At 43.8% G+C, this 17,408-nt stretch overlaps 1 protein-coding gene across 1 annotated transcript in view; it reads right to left on the bottom strand.

Annotated features, from left to right (window-relative positions):
* MYOZ2 (myozenin 2) overlaps window positions 1-17,408 on the bottom strand; it is a 196,466-nt gene that overhangs the window by 28,600 nt on the left and 150,458 nt on the right. The window contains exon 4 of the mRNA XM_073571854.1: window positions 6,778-6,907. Within this exon, the coding sequence (XP_073427955.1) occupies window positions 6,778-6,907 (130 nt within the window). The remainder of the gene's footprint in view (window positions 1-6,777; window positions 6,908-17,408) is intronic.

The following is a 17,408-nucleotide window of genomic DNA, read 5'->3' on the forward strand; positions in this document are numbered from 1 at the left end:
TTGGTGTTCAGAAGTGTCGTCTCCACAGAGCCAAACACATTCGTTCAAGTGTTAGTGGGGTTCATCATTGCCAGCTGATCCCCTGCTGTGGAGATGGCAGTCTCTCCTGCTGTCTCCGCATTACAAAGACAGTAGGCCTCTGCCTACACCCTCCTATTTCCTGGGCTTCAACACAGCCAGTTGTAGTTCGGAAGTGCCGTCCACACGGAAAGAGATACTTGCTCCCGTGTCTCAGTGGGGTTCAGTAATGTCAGCTGATCCCCTGCTGTGTGGATGGCAGTCTCTCCTGCTGTCACCTCATTCAAAATACAGTAGGCCTCTGCCTACACCCTCCTATTTCCTGGGCTTCAACACAGCCAGTTGTAGTTCGGAAGTGCCGTCCACACGGAAAGAGATACTTGCTCCCGTGTCTCAGTGGGGTTCAGTAACGTCAGCTGATCCCCTGCTGTGTGGATGGCAGTCTCTCCTGCTGTAACCTCATTCAAAATACAGTAGGCCTCTGCCTACACCCTCCTATTTCCTGGGCTTCAACACAGCCAGTTGTAGTTCGGAAGTGCCGTCCACACGGAAAGAGATACTTGCTCCCGTGTCTCAGTGGGGTTCAGTAATGTCAGCTGATCCCCTGCTGTGTGGATGGCAGTCTCTCCTGCTGTCACCTCATTCAAAATACAGTAGGCCTCTGCCTACACCCTCCTATTTCCTGGGCTTCAACACAGCCAGTTGTAGTTCGGAAGTGCCGTCCACACGGAAAGAGATACTTGCTCCCGTGTCTCAGTGGGGTTCAGTAACGTCAGCTGATCCCCTGCTGTGTGGATGGCAGTCTCTCCTGCTGTAACCTCATTCAAAATACAGTAGGCCTCTGCCTACACCCTCCTATTTCCTGGGCTTCAACACAGCCAGTTGTAGTTCGGAAGTGCCGTCCACACGGAAAGAGATACTTGCTCCCGTGTCTCAGTGGGGTTCAGTAATGTCAGCTGATCCCCTGCTGTGTGGATGGCAGTCTCTCCTGATGTCACCTCATTCAAAATACAGTAGGCCTCTGCCTACACCCTCCTATTTCCTGGGCTTCAACACAGCCAGTTGTAGTTCGGAAGTGCCGTCCACACGGAAAGAGATACTTGCTCCCGTGTCTCAGTGGGGTTCAGTAACGTCAGCTGATCCCCTGCTGTGTGGATGGCAGTCTCTCCTGCTGTAACCTCATTCAAAATACAGTAGGCCTCTGCCTACACCCTCCTATTTCCTGGGCTTCAACACAGCCAGTTGTAGTTCGGAAGTGCCGTCCACACGGAAAGAGATACTTGCTCCCGTGTCTCAGTGGGGTTCAGTAATGTCAGCTGATCCCCTGCTGTGTGGATGGCAGTCTCTCCTGCTGTCACCTCATTCAAAATACAGTAGGCCTCTGCCTACACCCTCCTATTTCCTGGGCTTCAACACAGCCAGTTGTAGTTCGGAAGTGCCGTCCACACGGAAAGAGATACTTGCTCCCGTGTCTCAGTGGGGTTCAGTAATGTCAGCTGATCCCCTGCTGTGTGTATGGCAGTCTCTCCTGCTGTCACCTCATTCAAAATACAGTAGGCCTCTGCCTACACCCTCCTATTTCCTGGGCTTCAACACAGCCAGTTGTAGTTCGGAAGTGCCGTCCACACGGAAAGAGATACTTGCTCCCGTGTCTCAGTGGGGTTCAGTAACGTCAGCTGATCCCCTGCTGTGTGGATGGCAGTCTCTCCTGCTGTAACCTCATTCAAAATACAGTAGGCCTCTGCCTACACCCTCCTATTTCCTGGGCTTCAACACAGCCAGTTGTAGTTCGGAAGTGCCGTCCACACGGAAAGAGATACTTGCTCCCGTGTCTCAGTGGGGTTCAGTAATGTCAGCTGATCCCCTGCTGTGTGGATGGCAGTCTCTCCTGCTGTCACCTCATTCAAAATACAGTAGGCCTCTGCCTACACCCTCCTATTTCCTGGGCTTCAACACAGCCAGTTGTAGTTCGGAAGTGCCGTCCACACGGAAAGAGATACTTGCTCCCGTGTCTCAGTGGGGTTCAGTAACGTCAGCTGATCCCCTGCTGTGTGGATGGCAGTCTCTCCTGCTGTAACCTCATTCAAAATACAGTAGGCCTCTGCCTACACCCTCCTATTTCCTGGGCTTCAACACAGCCAGTTGTAGTTCGGAAGTGCCGTCCACACGGAAAGAGATACTTGCTCCCGTGTCTCAGTGGGGTTCAGTAATGTCAGCTGATCCCCTGCTGTGTGGATGGCAAAGTCTCCTGCTGCCTACACAGTCGTACCACTACTGATTTTTAACTGTGCTCCAATTAGGCCTGTGGCTCCACTGTCTCTCGTATTTCCCCTGTCCTCCAACCCTGCCAGTTACAGCTCCGAAGTGGCGTCTGCACAATCCACACTTGTTCCTGTGTTACAGGTGTTCAGTCCGGTCAGTTAATCCCCTGATGTGTGTCCGGCAATGTTGCCTGCTCTGTCCACATTCCCATTATGGGAATGTGGACAGAGCAGGCGACATTGCCGGACACACATCAGGGGATTAACTGACCGGACTGAACACCTGTAACACAGGAACAAGTGTGGATTGTGCAGACGCCACTTCGGAGCTGTAACTGGCGGGGTTGGAGGACAGGGGAAATACGAAAATCAGTGAAGCCACAGGCCTAAGTGGAGCTTGGTTCAAATTAGTAGTCTACAACCGATCTTAAAATTTCTTCAATGCAGCCTCAGCCTGCTCCGTGCTTGTCCCTGGGCTTCAACACAGCCAGTTGTTGCTCGGAAGTGCCGTCTTCACAGAGTAAAACTCTAGCTCCTGTGTTTGTGGGGTTCAGTAACGTCAGCTGTTCCCCTGCTGTTTTGATGGCAATCTGTCCTGCTGCCTCCCAATTGACAGCACATCAGGCCTCAGCCTGCTAAGTGCTTGTCCTGGGCTCCAACATCGCCAGTTGCTGCTCTTAACTGACTTTGGCACGGGTACTCCCTCCTGCCCAGCTTGGTTCCAGCCCTGCCTGCTGTTTCCGGGAAGTGTCAATGTCAGTTTGCCACCCCAAGTTGCCATGTCGTGTTGCGGTTGGGTTAGCCGAGGCTAGGGTGCCAGCAGTTTAGGTGCTTCCTATGTGGACTGCGGGTTCTGGTAAGAAAGGCTTGTTCCATAGTGCCAGTAGGACAAGCACCCCCTGTAGGACTGTGTGATTCGGTAACTGCGGCCAGCTTGTGGCATGCCAACTTTGCTTTTCAGGGGTAACTTCTGATACCCCTCCGGGTTCCAGCACCGTCAGCTGGTTCTCGTCAGAGCCTTTGGCCTAGGTGCCTCCATCTCGGTATCCGAGTTCCGGCAACGTCTGCTGGTCCTTGGTAGTGCTTTGTAGCACAGGTACCTCCTGCTTAGTAACCGGGTTCCAGCACCGTCAGCTGGTCCTCGGTTGTGCCATTGGCTCTTATTCCTTCTGCTGCCCCTCCGGGTGCCAGCACTGTCAGCTGGTCCTCGCTATTTCCATTTGCTCTTGCAGCTTATGCTACCCCTCCGGGTTCCAGCACCGTCAGCTGGTTCTCGTCAGAGCCTTTGGCCTAGGTGCCTCCATCTCGGTATCCGAGTTCCGGCAACGTCTGCTGGTCCTTGGTAGTGCTTTGTAGCACAGGTACCTCCTGCTTAGTAACCGGGTTCCAGCACCGTCAGCTGGTCCTCGGTTGTGCCATTGGCTCTTATTCCTTCTGCTGCCCCTCCGGGTGCCAGCACTGTCAGCTGGTCCTCGCTATTTCCATTTGCTCTTGCAGCTTATGCTACCCCTCCGGGTTCCAGCACCGTCAGCTGGTTCTCGTCAGAGCCTTTGGCCTAGGTGCCTCCATCTCGGTATCCGAGTTCCGGCAACGTCTGCTGGTCCTTGGTAGTGCTTTGTAGCACAGGTACCTCCTGCTTAGTAACCGGGTTCCAGCACCGTCAGCTGGTCCTCGGTTGTGCCATTGGCTCTTATTCCTTCTGCTGCCCCTCCGGGTGCCAGCACTGTCAGCTGGTCCTCGCTATTTCCATTTGCTCTTGCAGCTTATGCTACCCCTCCGGGTTCCAGCACCGTCAGCTGGTTCTCGTCAGAGCCTTTGGCCTAGGTGCCTCCATCTCGGTATCCGAGTTCCGGCAACGTCTGCTGGTCCTTGGTAGTGCTTTGTAGCACAGGTACCTCCTGCTTAGTAACCGGGTTCCAGCACCGTCAGCTGGTCCTCGGTTGTGCCATTGGCTCTTATTCCTTCTGCTGCCCCTCCGGGTGCCAGCACTGTCAGCTGGTCCTCGCTATTTCCATTTGCTCTTGCAGCTTATGCTACCCCTCCGGGTTCCAGCACCGTCAGCTGGTTCTCGTCAGAGCCTTTGGCCTAGGTGCCTCCATCTCGGTATCCGAGTTCCGGCAACGTCTGCTGGTCCTTGGTAGTGCTTTGTAGCACAGGTACCTCCTGCTTAGTAACCGGGTTCCAGCACCGTCAGCTGGTCCTCGGTAGTGCCATTGGCTCTTGTTCCTTCTGCTGCCTCTCCGGGTGCCAGTACCGTCAGCTGGTTCAAGAGGACAAAGAACAGGAAGACAACCACCAAGATGCAGAACAACAAGAGAGAGAAGGCAAAGAAGCATAAAAAAAACAAAGCAGAAGAACATTAAGCATAAGACTAATACTCTGAGCAAATGATATTATCTTATTTATAAGCAGAAGAAGACTAAGCAGTGTATGGGGTGAGTCCGTTCCTCCTCGTGGTGCCCCTGGAAAAGGCCTGCTGCTGCAGGCCAAACTGAAAGCGGACAAATCCTGTTGTAAATCTTTTGTGACAGGCAGAACGGAAGGTGTAAACTTCTAACTTTTCTAGATAACAACTACAGGAATGCCTGACACAAACAAGAATATGATGAAGAAGAATAGGAAGAAGATGAAGAAGTTGAATATGTAGAATAATAATTGTTGAATAAGAAGAATATGAAGAATGTAAGAAAAGGAAGAAGAAGAAGAAGAATGTAAAAAAAGAAAGTAGAAGAATTTAAAAAAGGAAGAAGAAGAATGTAAAAAAAGGAATAAGAAGAAGAATGTAAAAAAAGGAAGAAGAAGAAGAATGTAAAAAAAGGAAGTAGAAGAATGTAAAAAAAGGAAGAAGAAGAAGAAGAATGTAAAAAAAGGAATAAGAAGAAGAAGAAGAAGGTAAAAAAAGGAAGAAGAATAAGAAAGAAGAAGAAAGAAGAAAGAAGAAGAAGACATACATGTCTGGCAAAATATAAATGAGGCTAACATAGTCAATATCTTTGTAACTCCTAACATCTTTAAAAAAAAAGTTTAATTCCTGCTATTCCATTTGATTGGGCTAAACCTCTATGGCTTTAATGTCTCCTCCACCTCCCACAATACATTCTACATTATTCTTAGTTGTTTTTCTTCATGTAGAATTAACCTACAAGGAAAGAAAGGGTTTTTTTTAATTCCGATATTTTGGCCCCATTGACTTGCATTGGTTCCCGGTATCGGAATCGGCGATACCGATACTTTTTTTAAAGATCGGCCGATCCATTCCGATCCGATATTTTCAAGTATCGGCTGGTATCGCTCAACTCTATTGGCTAGTTATCATAGACTGCATGTTGTATACAGAATGTGATCTGTCATAGGTGGAAATAAAATGTTTCTGTTGTCTTAGTCCACATTAAGTGATCATGAGATAGCATGTTGGATTTCCAATGGCCAAGCCTTTTGTTCTCTTTGAGATTAGCCGCTGTCATAAGAGTCTGGCAGACGCTCCCTCATAGACAAGACAGAGTTTGGCTGAGCCGTCCATTCTTGTATATGGAAGAGTTGGAGGAGATAGCTGTCTTATTGCATAATTGTACAGCAGACAGTTATTTCATGTGTGGGGGAGGCATTAGTATGAATTCTTATTGATGTATCCTATCAGCTTTCTATTAATGCTCATCCAGATGTCTGTACCATTCAAAGTGAGCACGGACCGCTAAGGCATGGACGGACCCCGGCTCTAATGACCCAAGTGTGACAGCTTTTTCTGCACTGCGGTCCTATCTTGGGACGATTTCCACAGACGTCTCAATGAGCCCTTAGGGGAAAATAAGACATAACTGGCATATCTACAGCTACAGAGAAGGAAAGTGTAGCCCACACCGGTGAGGAGTGGCAATGATCCCAAAGCAAATGGGACAATTATTCTATGTTGATGGCTAATGAGAAGTAAGGTACGGTAAGTAAGGTTCAGGAAGGGAATGACCTCAACAGCTTCTGTTACAACATCTTTAAAAAAATCAGTGAGACTCACAACCTGGAACAATCACTCACCAATAATCTGCTTTATTTCATAGACAGATGTTTCCCTATTTTACATTCATTACTGATCAGACAAAATTATATGAGGTAAATCGGCTGTGAAGCTAGTATTTTCTACAATTCAGGATAGATGACAGTAACTGAGAAAAAATATCAAAATGTAGATGTGATATCTGTGAGTCTAATTCCTGGAGACCGAGCATAATGATGTCAGTACAGGCGTTACATGTCATTATGTAATCAAATTGGTAAGTGAGATCTCATCAGATCCCAGGAGAAACTCTTACTATCTGTTCTCATTATCACTTGGAAACTGAAGACAGAGTGTTCAACATAACTGTGCGCTACAGTCACAAAGCGCCTGTGCTTTACAACAAACTCTTTCAATTGCATTTTACACAGATTAATAAAATAATACTAATCTTATTCAGTTTAAATTATGCAATATTGTTTAGTATCCAATGGTGCAACAGAATATTACCTGGTGCAATGTTTTCCGGGTTCGGAGGGCTCCTTGGATCCGGTGTATTGGGAGGTGTTAGTGGAGCTGCTTGGTGGACGGATTCAGTAGAAATGTCATTTGTCTTGCCATTGTGATTAAACTGATTTTGCTAGAAGAAAATGTAAATCCATAGTTACTTCATAGGTTTCCAAGGCTAGATGTTCATGAAGTGAATTAGAAGACAATATGCAGCTGATATTCAACCTCCATTTCATATCATTCCACCCCTACAAATGCCTTTAAACTATTTTCAGCTTCCAACAAAGATCGGCTACTGTGTAATATTTGTCGCATGATGTCCATTAAGTAAAGAGTAGTAAAGAAAATAGAAGTACAGAATTTATATATAACCTTTGTTAATCATAAAGGGGAAATACAGTTTAATTGATCTTTCTATGTCATTTGGGAATCATACAATAGTAAACTCTGTGATCTCAGGCAACATTTGCAGAATGAAAGAGCTAAAAGCGATGAAACATAACCAAAGTTGAATGTCCCTCCATTGGCTCCCAATTCCCCACCGAATCCAGTTCAAAACTACTAACACTGACCTACAAAGCCATCCACAACCTTTCCCCTCCCTATATCTCTGAACTAATCTCCCAATATCTTCCCTCACGTAATCTTTGATCCTCCCAAGACCTCCTACTCTCCTCCACATTTATTCGTTCCTCACACAACCGCCTCCAAGATTTACCCCGAATATCCCCTATCCTCTGGACTGCCATAACTCAACACATCCGATTATACACCACACTCGGATCCTTCAAACGGAACCTGAAAACCCATCTTTTCAGGAAAGCTTACAGCCTGCAATGACCATCCTGCCGCCTCACCACCGCCTGAGCTGCCGCCTCATCACCACCAGAGCTGCTGCACCCCCGACCTTCTGTCTCTTCCCCACTATCCCGTAGAATGTAAGTTCCCTCCCCTCTGTACCAGTCTGTCATTGTAAATTTGTTTACTGTTAACGATATCTATAACTTTGCATGTAACCCCTTCTCATGTACAACACCATGGAATTAATTGCGCTATATAAATAAATAATAATAATAATAATATCATACTAAATCTCTATTTAATCTAATAATCTAATCATTATTGTCATTTCAATCAGTGATGTCTGCTTCACAGGTTGAGTTAGTCCCTGCTCTACAGGGTATGTGCCAGTTGTCCATTCCAACACACATATTCCTTTAAATGTGCACTGACATTGCGCTCCTTTACTAGCGCTAAGGAAAAGTGACAAGCCCACCGGAGAGCACCCTGCGAACATCACCATCATGAAGCGAGACGTCATCAGTGACGTCTGTTTTAGAAGCTGAGCTGCTCTTTGCTCTTCCTGCTTGCCGTGTTCTCTTCTTTTCCAGATGCACTGACAGTGTACTCTCTTGCTCATCCTTTTTTATTTGAGCTGGCAAAGGAGCGCACTGTCAGGGCGCATTCAAAGGAATATGCAACAGGGAAAGCATGCTGACCATGTGTCAGAATTGATAACAGAGCATGCTGGGTTGAGCAGGGAGAAACCCAGCTCCTGTTGAACGCAGCTAAGGCATGTTGATGACGTCCTGTTTGACTATCCTAGCATACACTCGGATTTCCAAATGAACTGTCATTGGAAGTAAAAGAAAGAGAAAACAGGAAGTTAGAGTAAAGAGGAGGGGGGAATTTTTAATTGAAGTACATTAGAAAGGTGATTAGATTTTTTAATTAATTAATTAGACATTTAGTATGAAATTCAACTTTGGGTTTGGACCACCCTTTTAAATCTTGTGGCATTTTTCAGAGATTTCCATTAAAGAAAATAGAGCACAATAGCCAAATGCTCTGAACGTTGTGTTCAAGTGTCAACAGCAGATATTTTTGAGCATTGCGTAAGCTAGGTAATGTCTGGTCACAAGTGGTCGGTTGTCTGGTAGCAGCTTGGTGGCGTGTGTCATGCTGTTTCTAAGACTTCTAGAGAAGTCAGTGGGAATTCTGGAAAAAGTGATGCAGTGAGATGAAGTGTTTCCATAACTTGTCCTACATTGTATTCATGAACCCCATTGATACTACAATAGTTATAGAATCCGTGTTGTGCAGCCAAACCTCCTTTGGCCATCCCATACACATTCATATATATTCATGAATGACTAAATAACCCTTTAATGGGAGATCACTAATACAAAAGTATTGCAGAGTTCTCCACCAGTGATCAAGGGGTCACATGTGGAAGTTCCCCAGGGGGGACTTAAAATGTAAAAAAAAATTAACAATTTAAATTTGGTTCTGGTAAGTTCATAAAAGTCCAAGATATTACAACATTTCTCTTGACTGGTGAATAACATAAAATGACATCCTACAATTACTCAGTAGTCACAAGATTTTTACATAACAACAACTGCACCATCATAATGTTTTTTAACCTTTATAACCACACGAAAAGTTACAGAAATAGCAAAACTTCAATTAATAATGCATAATTGTAATGACACATATCCAGCAATATAAATAACAATTATATCTACAGCTTCTCTGTAAACAATGTGATAAGGATATTACATGTAATACCCACCACACGCCATGCCAATGACCAGCATGACACACTGCCCAATACCAGGGGTATTTATGTTCGGTTAGAATTATCTCTATGGAGACTTTTGCATTTTTGTACCCACTCAGTGATTGTTGTATTTAATGTGATTTAATTTTATGATGCTATTGTTATACCTTGTAACATGGTATTTTATAATGCCCTAATGGTTGTTATTTATTTCGGTATTTTAGATTATCTTGGGCAGTTGTTTGTGTTACCTTTTATGTAATAAATTCTTTACAATTGTGATGTTGGTACAGTTGTTGATAAGCTAATGAGCAATGTAGAATATATATTAATAGAGTTGAGCGAAACAGGTCGGCCAGATTCATAAGTCGCCGACTTATGGCAAAGTCGGGTTTCACCGACCGAAACCCGACCACAGTGTGAAGTCGGCCATGCGGTCGGCAAAACGAGCGCCAAAGTTGGATTTCCCAGAATGCTTGCACGTGACTTTTTTCAGCCACTGAGCAAGGACGTACACTGTGGGCAAGGAGATGACATGTGCAGCGTTCGGGGAGAGAGAGAGAGAGAGTTTTCGCGCACTTTAAAAAAGTGGTCCGGCATGTAGGTGTGTTTACTGTTCTCCACTCCCTGCCGACTTTGCTTCCCCATTGACTTGCATTGGGTTTCGTGTTTCAGTCGGACCTTCGACTTTTCCCTATAGTCGGCCGATTTTGTTTCACTCGACTTTTGAGAAAGTCGGGTTTCATGAAACCCGACTAGACTCTAAAAAAGGCAAAGTCGCTCATCTCTATACGAGAAGTAATATAAGTAATCTTTATTGATGTAATATTGAATCAGATTTTTTAATGGATCTTATGGTCCAGTTTTGGTCATTAACATTAAAAATACCAGTATTATGGAGTCATATCACCCCCAAAAAAACTGAACAAAAAGTAGTCAAAAAGTCAGATGTGCACTAAAATGTTACAAACGGAAAAGAAAATTAGATTTTTTTATTTTCAAAAGTGGTAAATCACAACAAAAACAAGTATACAAGATTGGCAAAGACATAACAATGACACAATTATGTTGTTGGGTTTTTCTTCTCATTCCATCCCACAAGCTTATGGGAGACTCGGACTTTAACTTTTAATAATTTCCTATGTCCTAAGTTAACTATACATATCAGATAAAAGTTTTCCAATTTCACTGCTTTCTCCTAGATAGTCAGGCTAGCATGGGGGCTAGTCGACTTGCCTAGGATGTCCAAAATGATTTCAACATGGCCAATTATTTGTTGACAGAGAACTTAACCAGTTGGCGTAGGTCTGGCAGTGGCATCTTCCAGTCTGCCCTTTGAAATAAACATGCATGCATGAGCGGAGCACACATGGAATAGAAATATTTTGATTTCTTAATTATGTAATTATATATATATATATATAGAAAAAAAGGAAACAGCACAGCACTTAACTTCGGGTGCTTGGCCTCTGCCAGAAAGCCCCGTTTTCGGCCACAATTTCAATATTCACTCCAAATAAAGGCAGCACTCCATGGTAATTGTTTTCAAGTGGTAGTGAGTTTTATTCAGCCCACATATCAAGGCAACGTTTCGGCTCAACTGAGCCTTTCTCAAGCAGTGGGTGGTACAAAGAAGTGTCTTCTTATAGACCATATAACAATCTCTCAATTATCAATCATTTTACATTACAAAATTACATTTAAGTGCATACAGTTTCCTTCATTATAGTCAACAGACTCCATATGTGCAAAATAGTGCAAAAAGTGCTTTGTGCTTATTGCAATTCTTAAGCTTAATAATAAACTTCATCTTAATAGTGTTCTTGTGATTGCACATTAGTCATACAGTACTACAGTGTCTCATAATCCCTTTGGTTTACATACCACCACATGGAGGACGCCATGAACGCTGAAAACGCTATATCTAGCGTTCCTGTAGCTCTACTGCGCATGTGCTATGAGTCATCAGCTCTGTTATGTTCAGCCAGCCAATAGAAAAGCATGTGTGGCATTTACTCTCTCTGCACAGGCGCCTGGGTGTATTCATCACCTCATAGACGCCATATTGTGTGTGGCAGAAGGTCAAATAACGCTACTAAGCTATCATCCAATCAATTCTATATTTAAAATCCAGCGTTTTTGCATAAATCATGTAGAATTATTGTTATATTAATCTTATATCGCCATCTGTCTCCATATCGCTACAACTACTTAAAAAAACTGTTATTTCCCAAGATTTTTTTATTTATATGTAAGGTAAACCATACAGCTGCTAATATCTTTTACTTGATATATAGGGATTTAAATTATATTTTTAATTGCCCTGGAGCCCCTGGACAACACCCTCATCAGGTTGCCTCCGGCTTATCCAGATAGCCACTCACGTGCACCATATGACCTTCATCAGGCCACCTGATGCACCCCAGTAGCTAAAGGGCAATATATATCAGTTACCCCGCGGCCATAGAAATCCACTCATCATCAAATTGGCATATGATTGATTGGCCACATGACAGAACCCTTATAAAAAACTATTCATAGAAAACCTTTTTTAAAAAAAGGCACTACACAGAAATTATTTTCTATACAAAAAAATATTTTTACTAAAGTCCATTCGTCCTCCATGTTCTTAATATCTTCACCAGGGTAATTTCAACACTGTTACAAATAGTGATAAATCTAAAAAAAGAATAAAAAAGGGAAAATTAAAACCAGGAATAATTACAAACAATATTATTCCCTAAATATCCATAGGCCTTCAATACAGCACATACAGAGGAACAATTTCACATAACAGTATGTATTTTAAATTCAGCATTTAACCCTTTCGGTTTTAATGTATTCAGCTCATAGATCCACTTCAGTTCCTTTTTACTTCAGTTCCTATCCCCACCTCTTCTCTGCATAGGGACCACATCAATTATTCTAAATTTCAAGTCCCTCTCAGTATGGTTACACTCAACAAAGTGTTTCGGGACCGGCAAATCAAGTTTCTTCTTTCTAATAGTATACCGATGTTGGTTTATTCTGGTCTTAAAATCCCTTGTGGTTTCCCCAACATACCACAGTTTACAGGGGCATTCCAAGAGGTATATTACATGGTCAGAGTTACATGTTAGGAAGTGATTTATTTTAGAGATTTTAGAGGTTTCATGATGTTGAAAAGTTGAACCCTTTAACATAAGTGAACAATTCACACATGACAAACATGGATAGCAACCTGTTCTCTTGTTACCCGTCAGTGTAACTTGTAAATTCCTTTTCAAAGATCCAATATCAGATCTAACCAAAAAATCTCCAATCTGATATTAGATCTTTGAAAAGGAATTTGCAAGTTACACTGGCGGGTTAGGGTACCGTTACACATAGCGATGCACCAGCGATCCCGACAACGATATGGATCGCTGGTGCACCGCTAAGTGGTCACTAGTGAGCTGCCACACAGGCAGATCTCACCAGCGACATCGCAGGGGTCGGGGATCGCTACTTACCTGTCAGACGCGGCGATCCTGATGTCCTCCTGCCCGCGTCCACGCGTCGCTCGTCGGCGCCACAGGAAGCCCAGCAGGAAGCGCCCGACGAGAAATGATCCAGGACGTTCTCGCGCGATCAGCGATAATCAGCGGGGGAGCCGGTCGGAGGTAAGTATCACATGTAGCGATATCGCTAGCAATTCTTATATTATTAATATAAGAATAATTCTACATGAATTAAGCAAAAACGCTGGATTTTAAATATAGAATTGATTGGATGATAGCTTAGTAGCGTTATTTGACCTTCTGCCACACACAATATGGCGTCTATGAGGTGATGAATACACCCAGGCGCCTGTGCAGAGAGAGTAAATGCCACACATGCTTTTCTATTGGCTGGCTGAACATGACAGCTGATGACTCATAGCACATGCGCAGTAGAGCTACAGGAACGCCAGATATAGCGTTTTCAGCGTTCATCGCGTCCTCCATGTGGTGGTATGTAAACCAAAGGGATTATGAGACACTGTAGTACTGTATGACTAATGTGCAATCACAAGAACACTATTAAGATGAAGTTTATTATTAATCTTAAGAATTGCAATAAGCACAAAGCACTTTTTGCACTATTTTGCACATATAGAGTCTGTTGACTATAATGAAGGAAACTGTATGCATTTAAATGTAATTTTGTAATGTAAAATGATTGATAATTGAGAGATTGTTATATGGGGGTCTATAAGAAGTCACTTCTTTGTACCACCCACTGCTTGAGAAAGGCTCAGTTGAGCTGAAACGTTGCCTTGATATGTGGGCTGAATGTTGTGAGTTCATTTTCCCCTCCGTCACTGAGGCCTGGTGAACTCCCTATTCTAGTGAAGGAAGGTAGTGAGCCTGATTATCAGGCACCTGGGACTGGTGAAGACGATTGGCTGAGTGGAGTCACTGACTGGATTTAAGGCAGCCTACGCCCTTTCTGCCCTGCGGGTGATTTCTCTGTGGACTCTTGGACACCAGTCTGATTCCTGCTCTCCTAAAGCTAAGTTTCTGTTTTGCCTTTTTGCATTTGAGATTTGTTTTTGTTTTTCTTGCTTTTTGGATTCTGCCACTCCCTGCTGGAGTGTGCAGTGTTCCGTGAGCTCTGTCTTCTGAAAGTACCTGAGTGCTGATTTAGTTTTTGAAGCTTAGTTGCTTCAGGGCCATTTTTATTTCAGCTTGTTGGCTTTTGTCTCTGATAGGGTTTTGGCAGATTGCAGACAGCAGCCTTCCTATCCGTTCCTATCTAGGTAGTTTTGGGCCCCGTCTTTGCTCAGCCTGTCTTTCTGTCTGTGTAAGTGTTTTCATCTTGCTTCACCGTCATTATATGTGGGGGGCTGCCTATTGCTTTGGGGTCTTCTCTGGGGCAGTTAGATTTCCCCTTTCCTTCTTTAGGCCTATGTATCTCTCCGGCTGTGATCGAGGGGTCTAGGTCATCGTAGGAACCCCCCACGGCTACTGCTAGTTGTGTTGATAGGTTCAGGGGTCTGCAATCTGATAGTTGCCAACTTCTCTGGTTTTCTGGACTTAGCTAGCATTTCTGTTTTTTGCCTCCTACGGTGACTCAATCATAACAGCTGAATAAAACTCACTACCACTTGAAAACAATTACCATGGAGTGCTGCCTTTATTTGGATTGAATATATATAAATATATATATACACAGACAGAGAGGTCAGAAGAATGGGTTCATAGTGATACTGATTCAGAGTACTGGATCATACCATTTGGAGTATACTACAGACGCTTATATGATCAGGTCCTGTAGGGCAGGTGTAGCACCTATTGTACATTATGTTTAGTACACATTACAAATATGTATGATCATGTCATGTTCAGCTGTATCTGCCCAACATCAGTGTGTCAGTCAGTGGAAAATGTGGTGAAGGGTTGGTATGAGGAAGTAACAGGTGCTTCTGCTTACAATATGATGTAATGTTGAGATACTGTGGTTGTGAGTTTCCCAAATAAGTAATACCTGGAACCATCGCATACTGATGTCACTGTGCGGAGCTGCATCACTGGTGATGAGAATTACATAACATTATATAATACATTAATGCCATCTAAGCTGCTGCCAACACACACATTACCCTGGGCACACATCCTTTTCCTCTCTGTATTACAGTATATTATAAAAGGAATACATTAAATGATGTGCTTACGTCCTTAGAGTTTCCATACACTTAAACACAGTGTGCACAGTTATTAGGCAATTTGTATTTTTTATGATTAAATTTATTATTGAATAACTATAGAGCAGTCAATCCAATACAGTTGTGCTCAAAAGTTTACATACCCGGGCAAAATTTTAGATTTTTTGGCCTTTTTTTCAGAGAATAAAGAATGATAATCCCTAAACTTGGGATAACCACTCATGGTTATTGGTTGATGAAGCAATATATTGTCAAACTACTGTGATTTCTCTTTTTAAATCATAATAACAACCCAAAACATCCAAAAGGCCCTGATCAAAAGTTTACATACCCCATTTCTTAATACAGTGTATTGCCCCCTCTAACATCAATGACAGTGTTTTATGGTAGTTGTGGATGAGGGTCTTTATTTTCTCAGATGGTAAAACCCCCCACTGTTCTTGGTAAAAAAAGACTCCAGTTCCTGTAAGTTTCTGGGCTGTCTAGCATGAACTGCGCCCTTGAGATCTCCCCAGATTGGCTCAAGGATATTGAGGTCAGGAGACTGAGAATGCCACTCCTGAGAATTCACTTTGTTCTGCTGTAGCCAGTGGCAGGTCGACTTGGCCTTGTGGTTTTTGATTGTTGTCATGCTGGATCGTTCAAGTACGCCCCATGCACAACTTTGGTGCTGATGATTACAAATTTGCCTCCAGTATTTGCTGATAATGAGCTGCATTCATCTTTCCTTCAACTTTGACCAAGATTCCTGTGCCTTTGTAGCTCAGACATCCCCAAAACATCAGCGACCCACCTCCATGCTTTACAGTAGGAATGGTGTTCCTTTCATCATAGGCCTTGTTGACCTCTCTCCAAATGGTATGTTTCTGGTTGAGGCCAAAAAATTAAATTTTGGTCTCATCACTCCAAATTACCTTGTTCCAGAAGTTTTGAGGCTTGTCTCTGTGCTGTTTTGCATATTGTAGGCAAGATACTTTGTGGCATTTGTGCAGTAGTGGCTTTCTTCCGGCGACTCGATCATGTAGCCCATATTTCTTCAAGTGCCTCATTATGATGCATCTTGAAACAGCCACACTGCTAGTTTTCAGAGAGTCCAGTATTTCAGCTGATGTTATTTATGGGTCTTCCTTTGTATCCCGAACAATTTTCCTGGCAGTTGTGGATGAAATTTTTGTTGGTCTACCTGACCGTGGTTTTGTTTTTACAGAGCCCCTGATTTTTCATTTGTTAATCACAGTTTGAATGCTGCTGAGTGGCATTCTCAATTCCTTGGATATCTTTTTTCATCCTTTTCCTGTTTTATACAGTTCAACTACCTTTTCCTTTAGATTCGCTGACAATTCTTTTGCTTTCCCAGTGACTCACAATCCAGAAACGTCAGTGGCTGGATAAAAGATGCAAGAGTCTGTCCGGATCCCAGAAACTAAGGCTAGGTTCACATTGCGATAGAGCAGTCCGTTCAACGCATGCGTTAAACGCACTGCGTTAATGTAACTTATTTTTTTGATGCTTCATCTGCACTAGCATGAAAGACCCTCGAACGCTGCAGACCGCGTCCGAGGGTCCGTCACAGAATGATGGCACATCGCTAATGCATGCCGATTATGACATTCGTTAGTGATGCGCTATGGTATGGCAGTCTATGGCTGCGTTAATGCATCCGTTACAGAGCGTTAATGCCGCTTTGTAACGGGTGCGTTAAACGCAGCGCCATAATGCAATGTGAACCCAGCCTAATTCAGCTTTTATGCAACACACTGTACTGTTAGGGTTGATGAAATGCACCAAATAAAATATAATAATAAGGTGCATTTGCAACCCGGAGTCCAATGTGCGGTGAAGGAGAAAACCACAGCTAGAACAATGGCGGAGCAAGGCTGCAAGAGAACACTTAAAGAACACTGAGTTAAATGTCACTCAGTGTGCACAGAGCGCAAAATAACAAACTTTGTTGCACCACAGAGCGGTACTATGCAGCAAAGCAAAAATAACTATACCCTGTTACACTGCACAGGCATATAGAAAAATACTATTGGGATCCCTATAACTCACCGACACGTACGCTGGTGATTGAACCTGCTCTGACACATGGGGGCTTTTGAGCATGCGCCTGAGGACACCCGATGCAGATGCTAGGTTCAAGCGTGAGTTCCCACCCTACACTGCCTGTCTAGACAATCACTCGCAGTGCTATAAGTGGCACACGTGCACACAGGGTGGTAAGGTAGCCACCAACACACCAAACACACAAGAAATGATACTAGAGCACAGGCGTGCGCCATTGAGAGCTTTTTATGCTTTGCTCAAGTCCAGACAGACAGGACCTTGCCTGTGGACCAATCTGAATCTGCCACATCACCAGAGCACCTGACATCCGAGCCCCAATGAAAAGGCACCATATCA

Source organism: Dendrobates tinctorius, unplaced genomic scaffold (genome assembly GCF_039654945.1).
Source record: "Dendrobates tinctorius isolate UK_male_01 unplaced genomic scaffold, ASM3965494v1 ptg000030l, whole genome shotgun sequence".
NCBI lineage: Eukaryota > Metazoa > Chordata > Amphibia > Anura > Dendrobatidae > Dendrobates > Dendrobates tinctorius.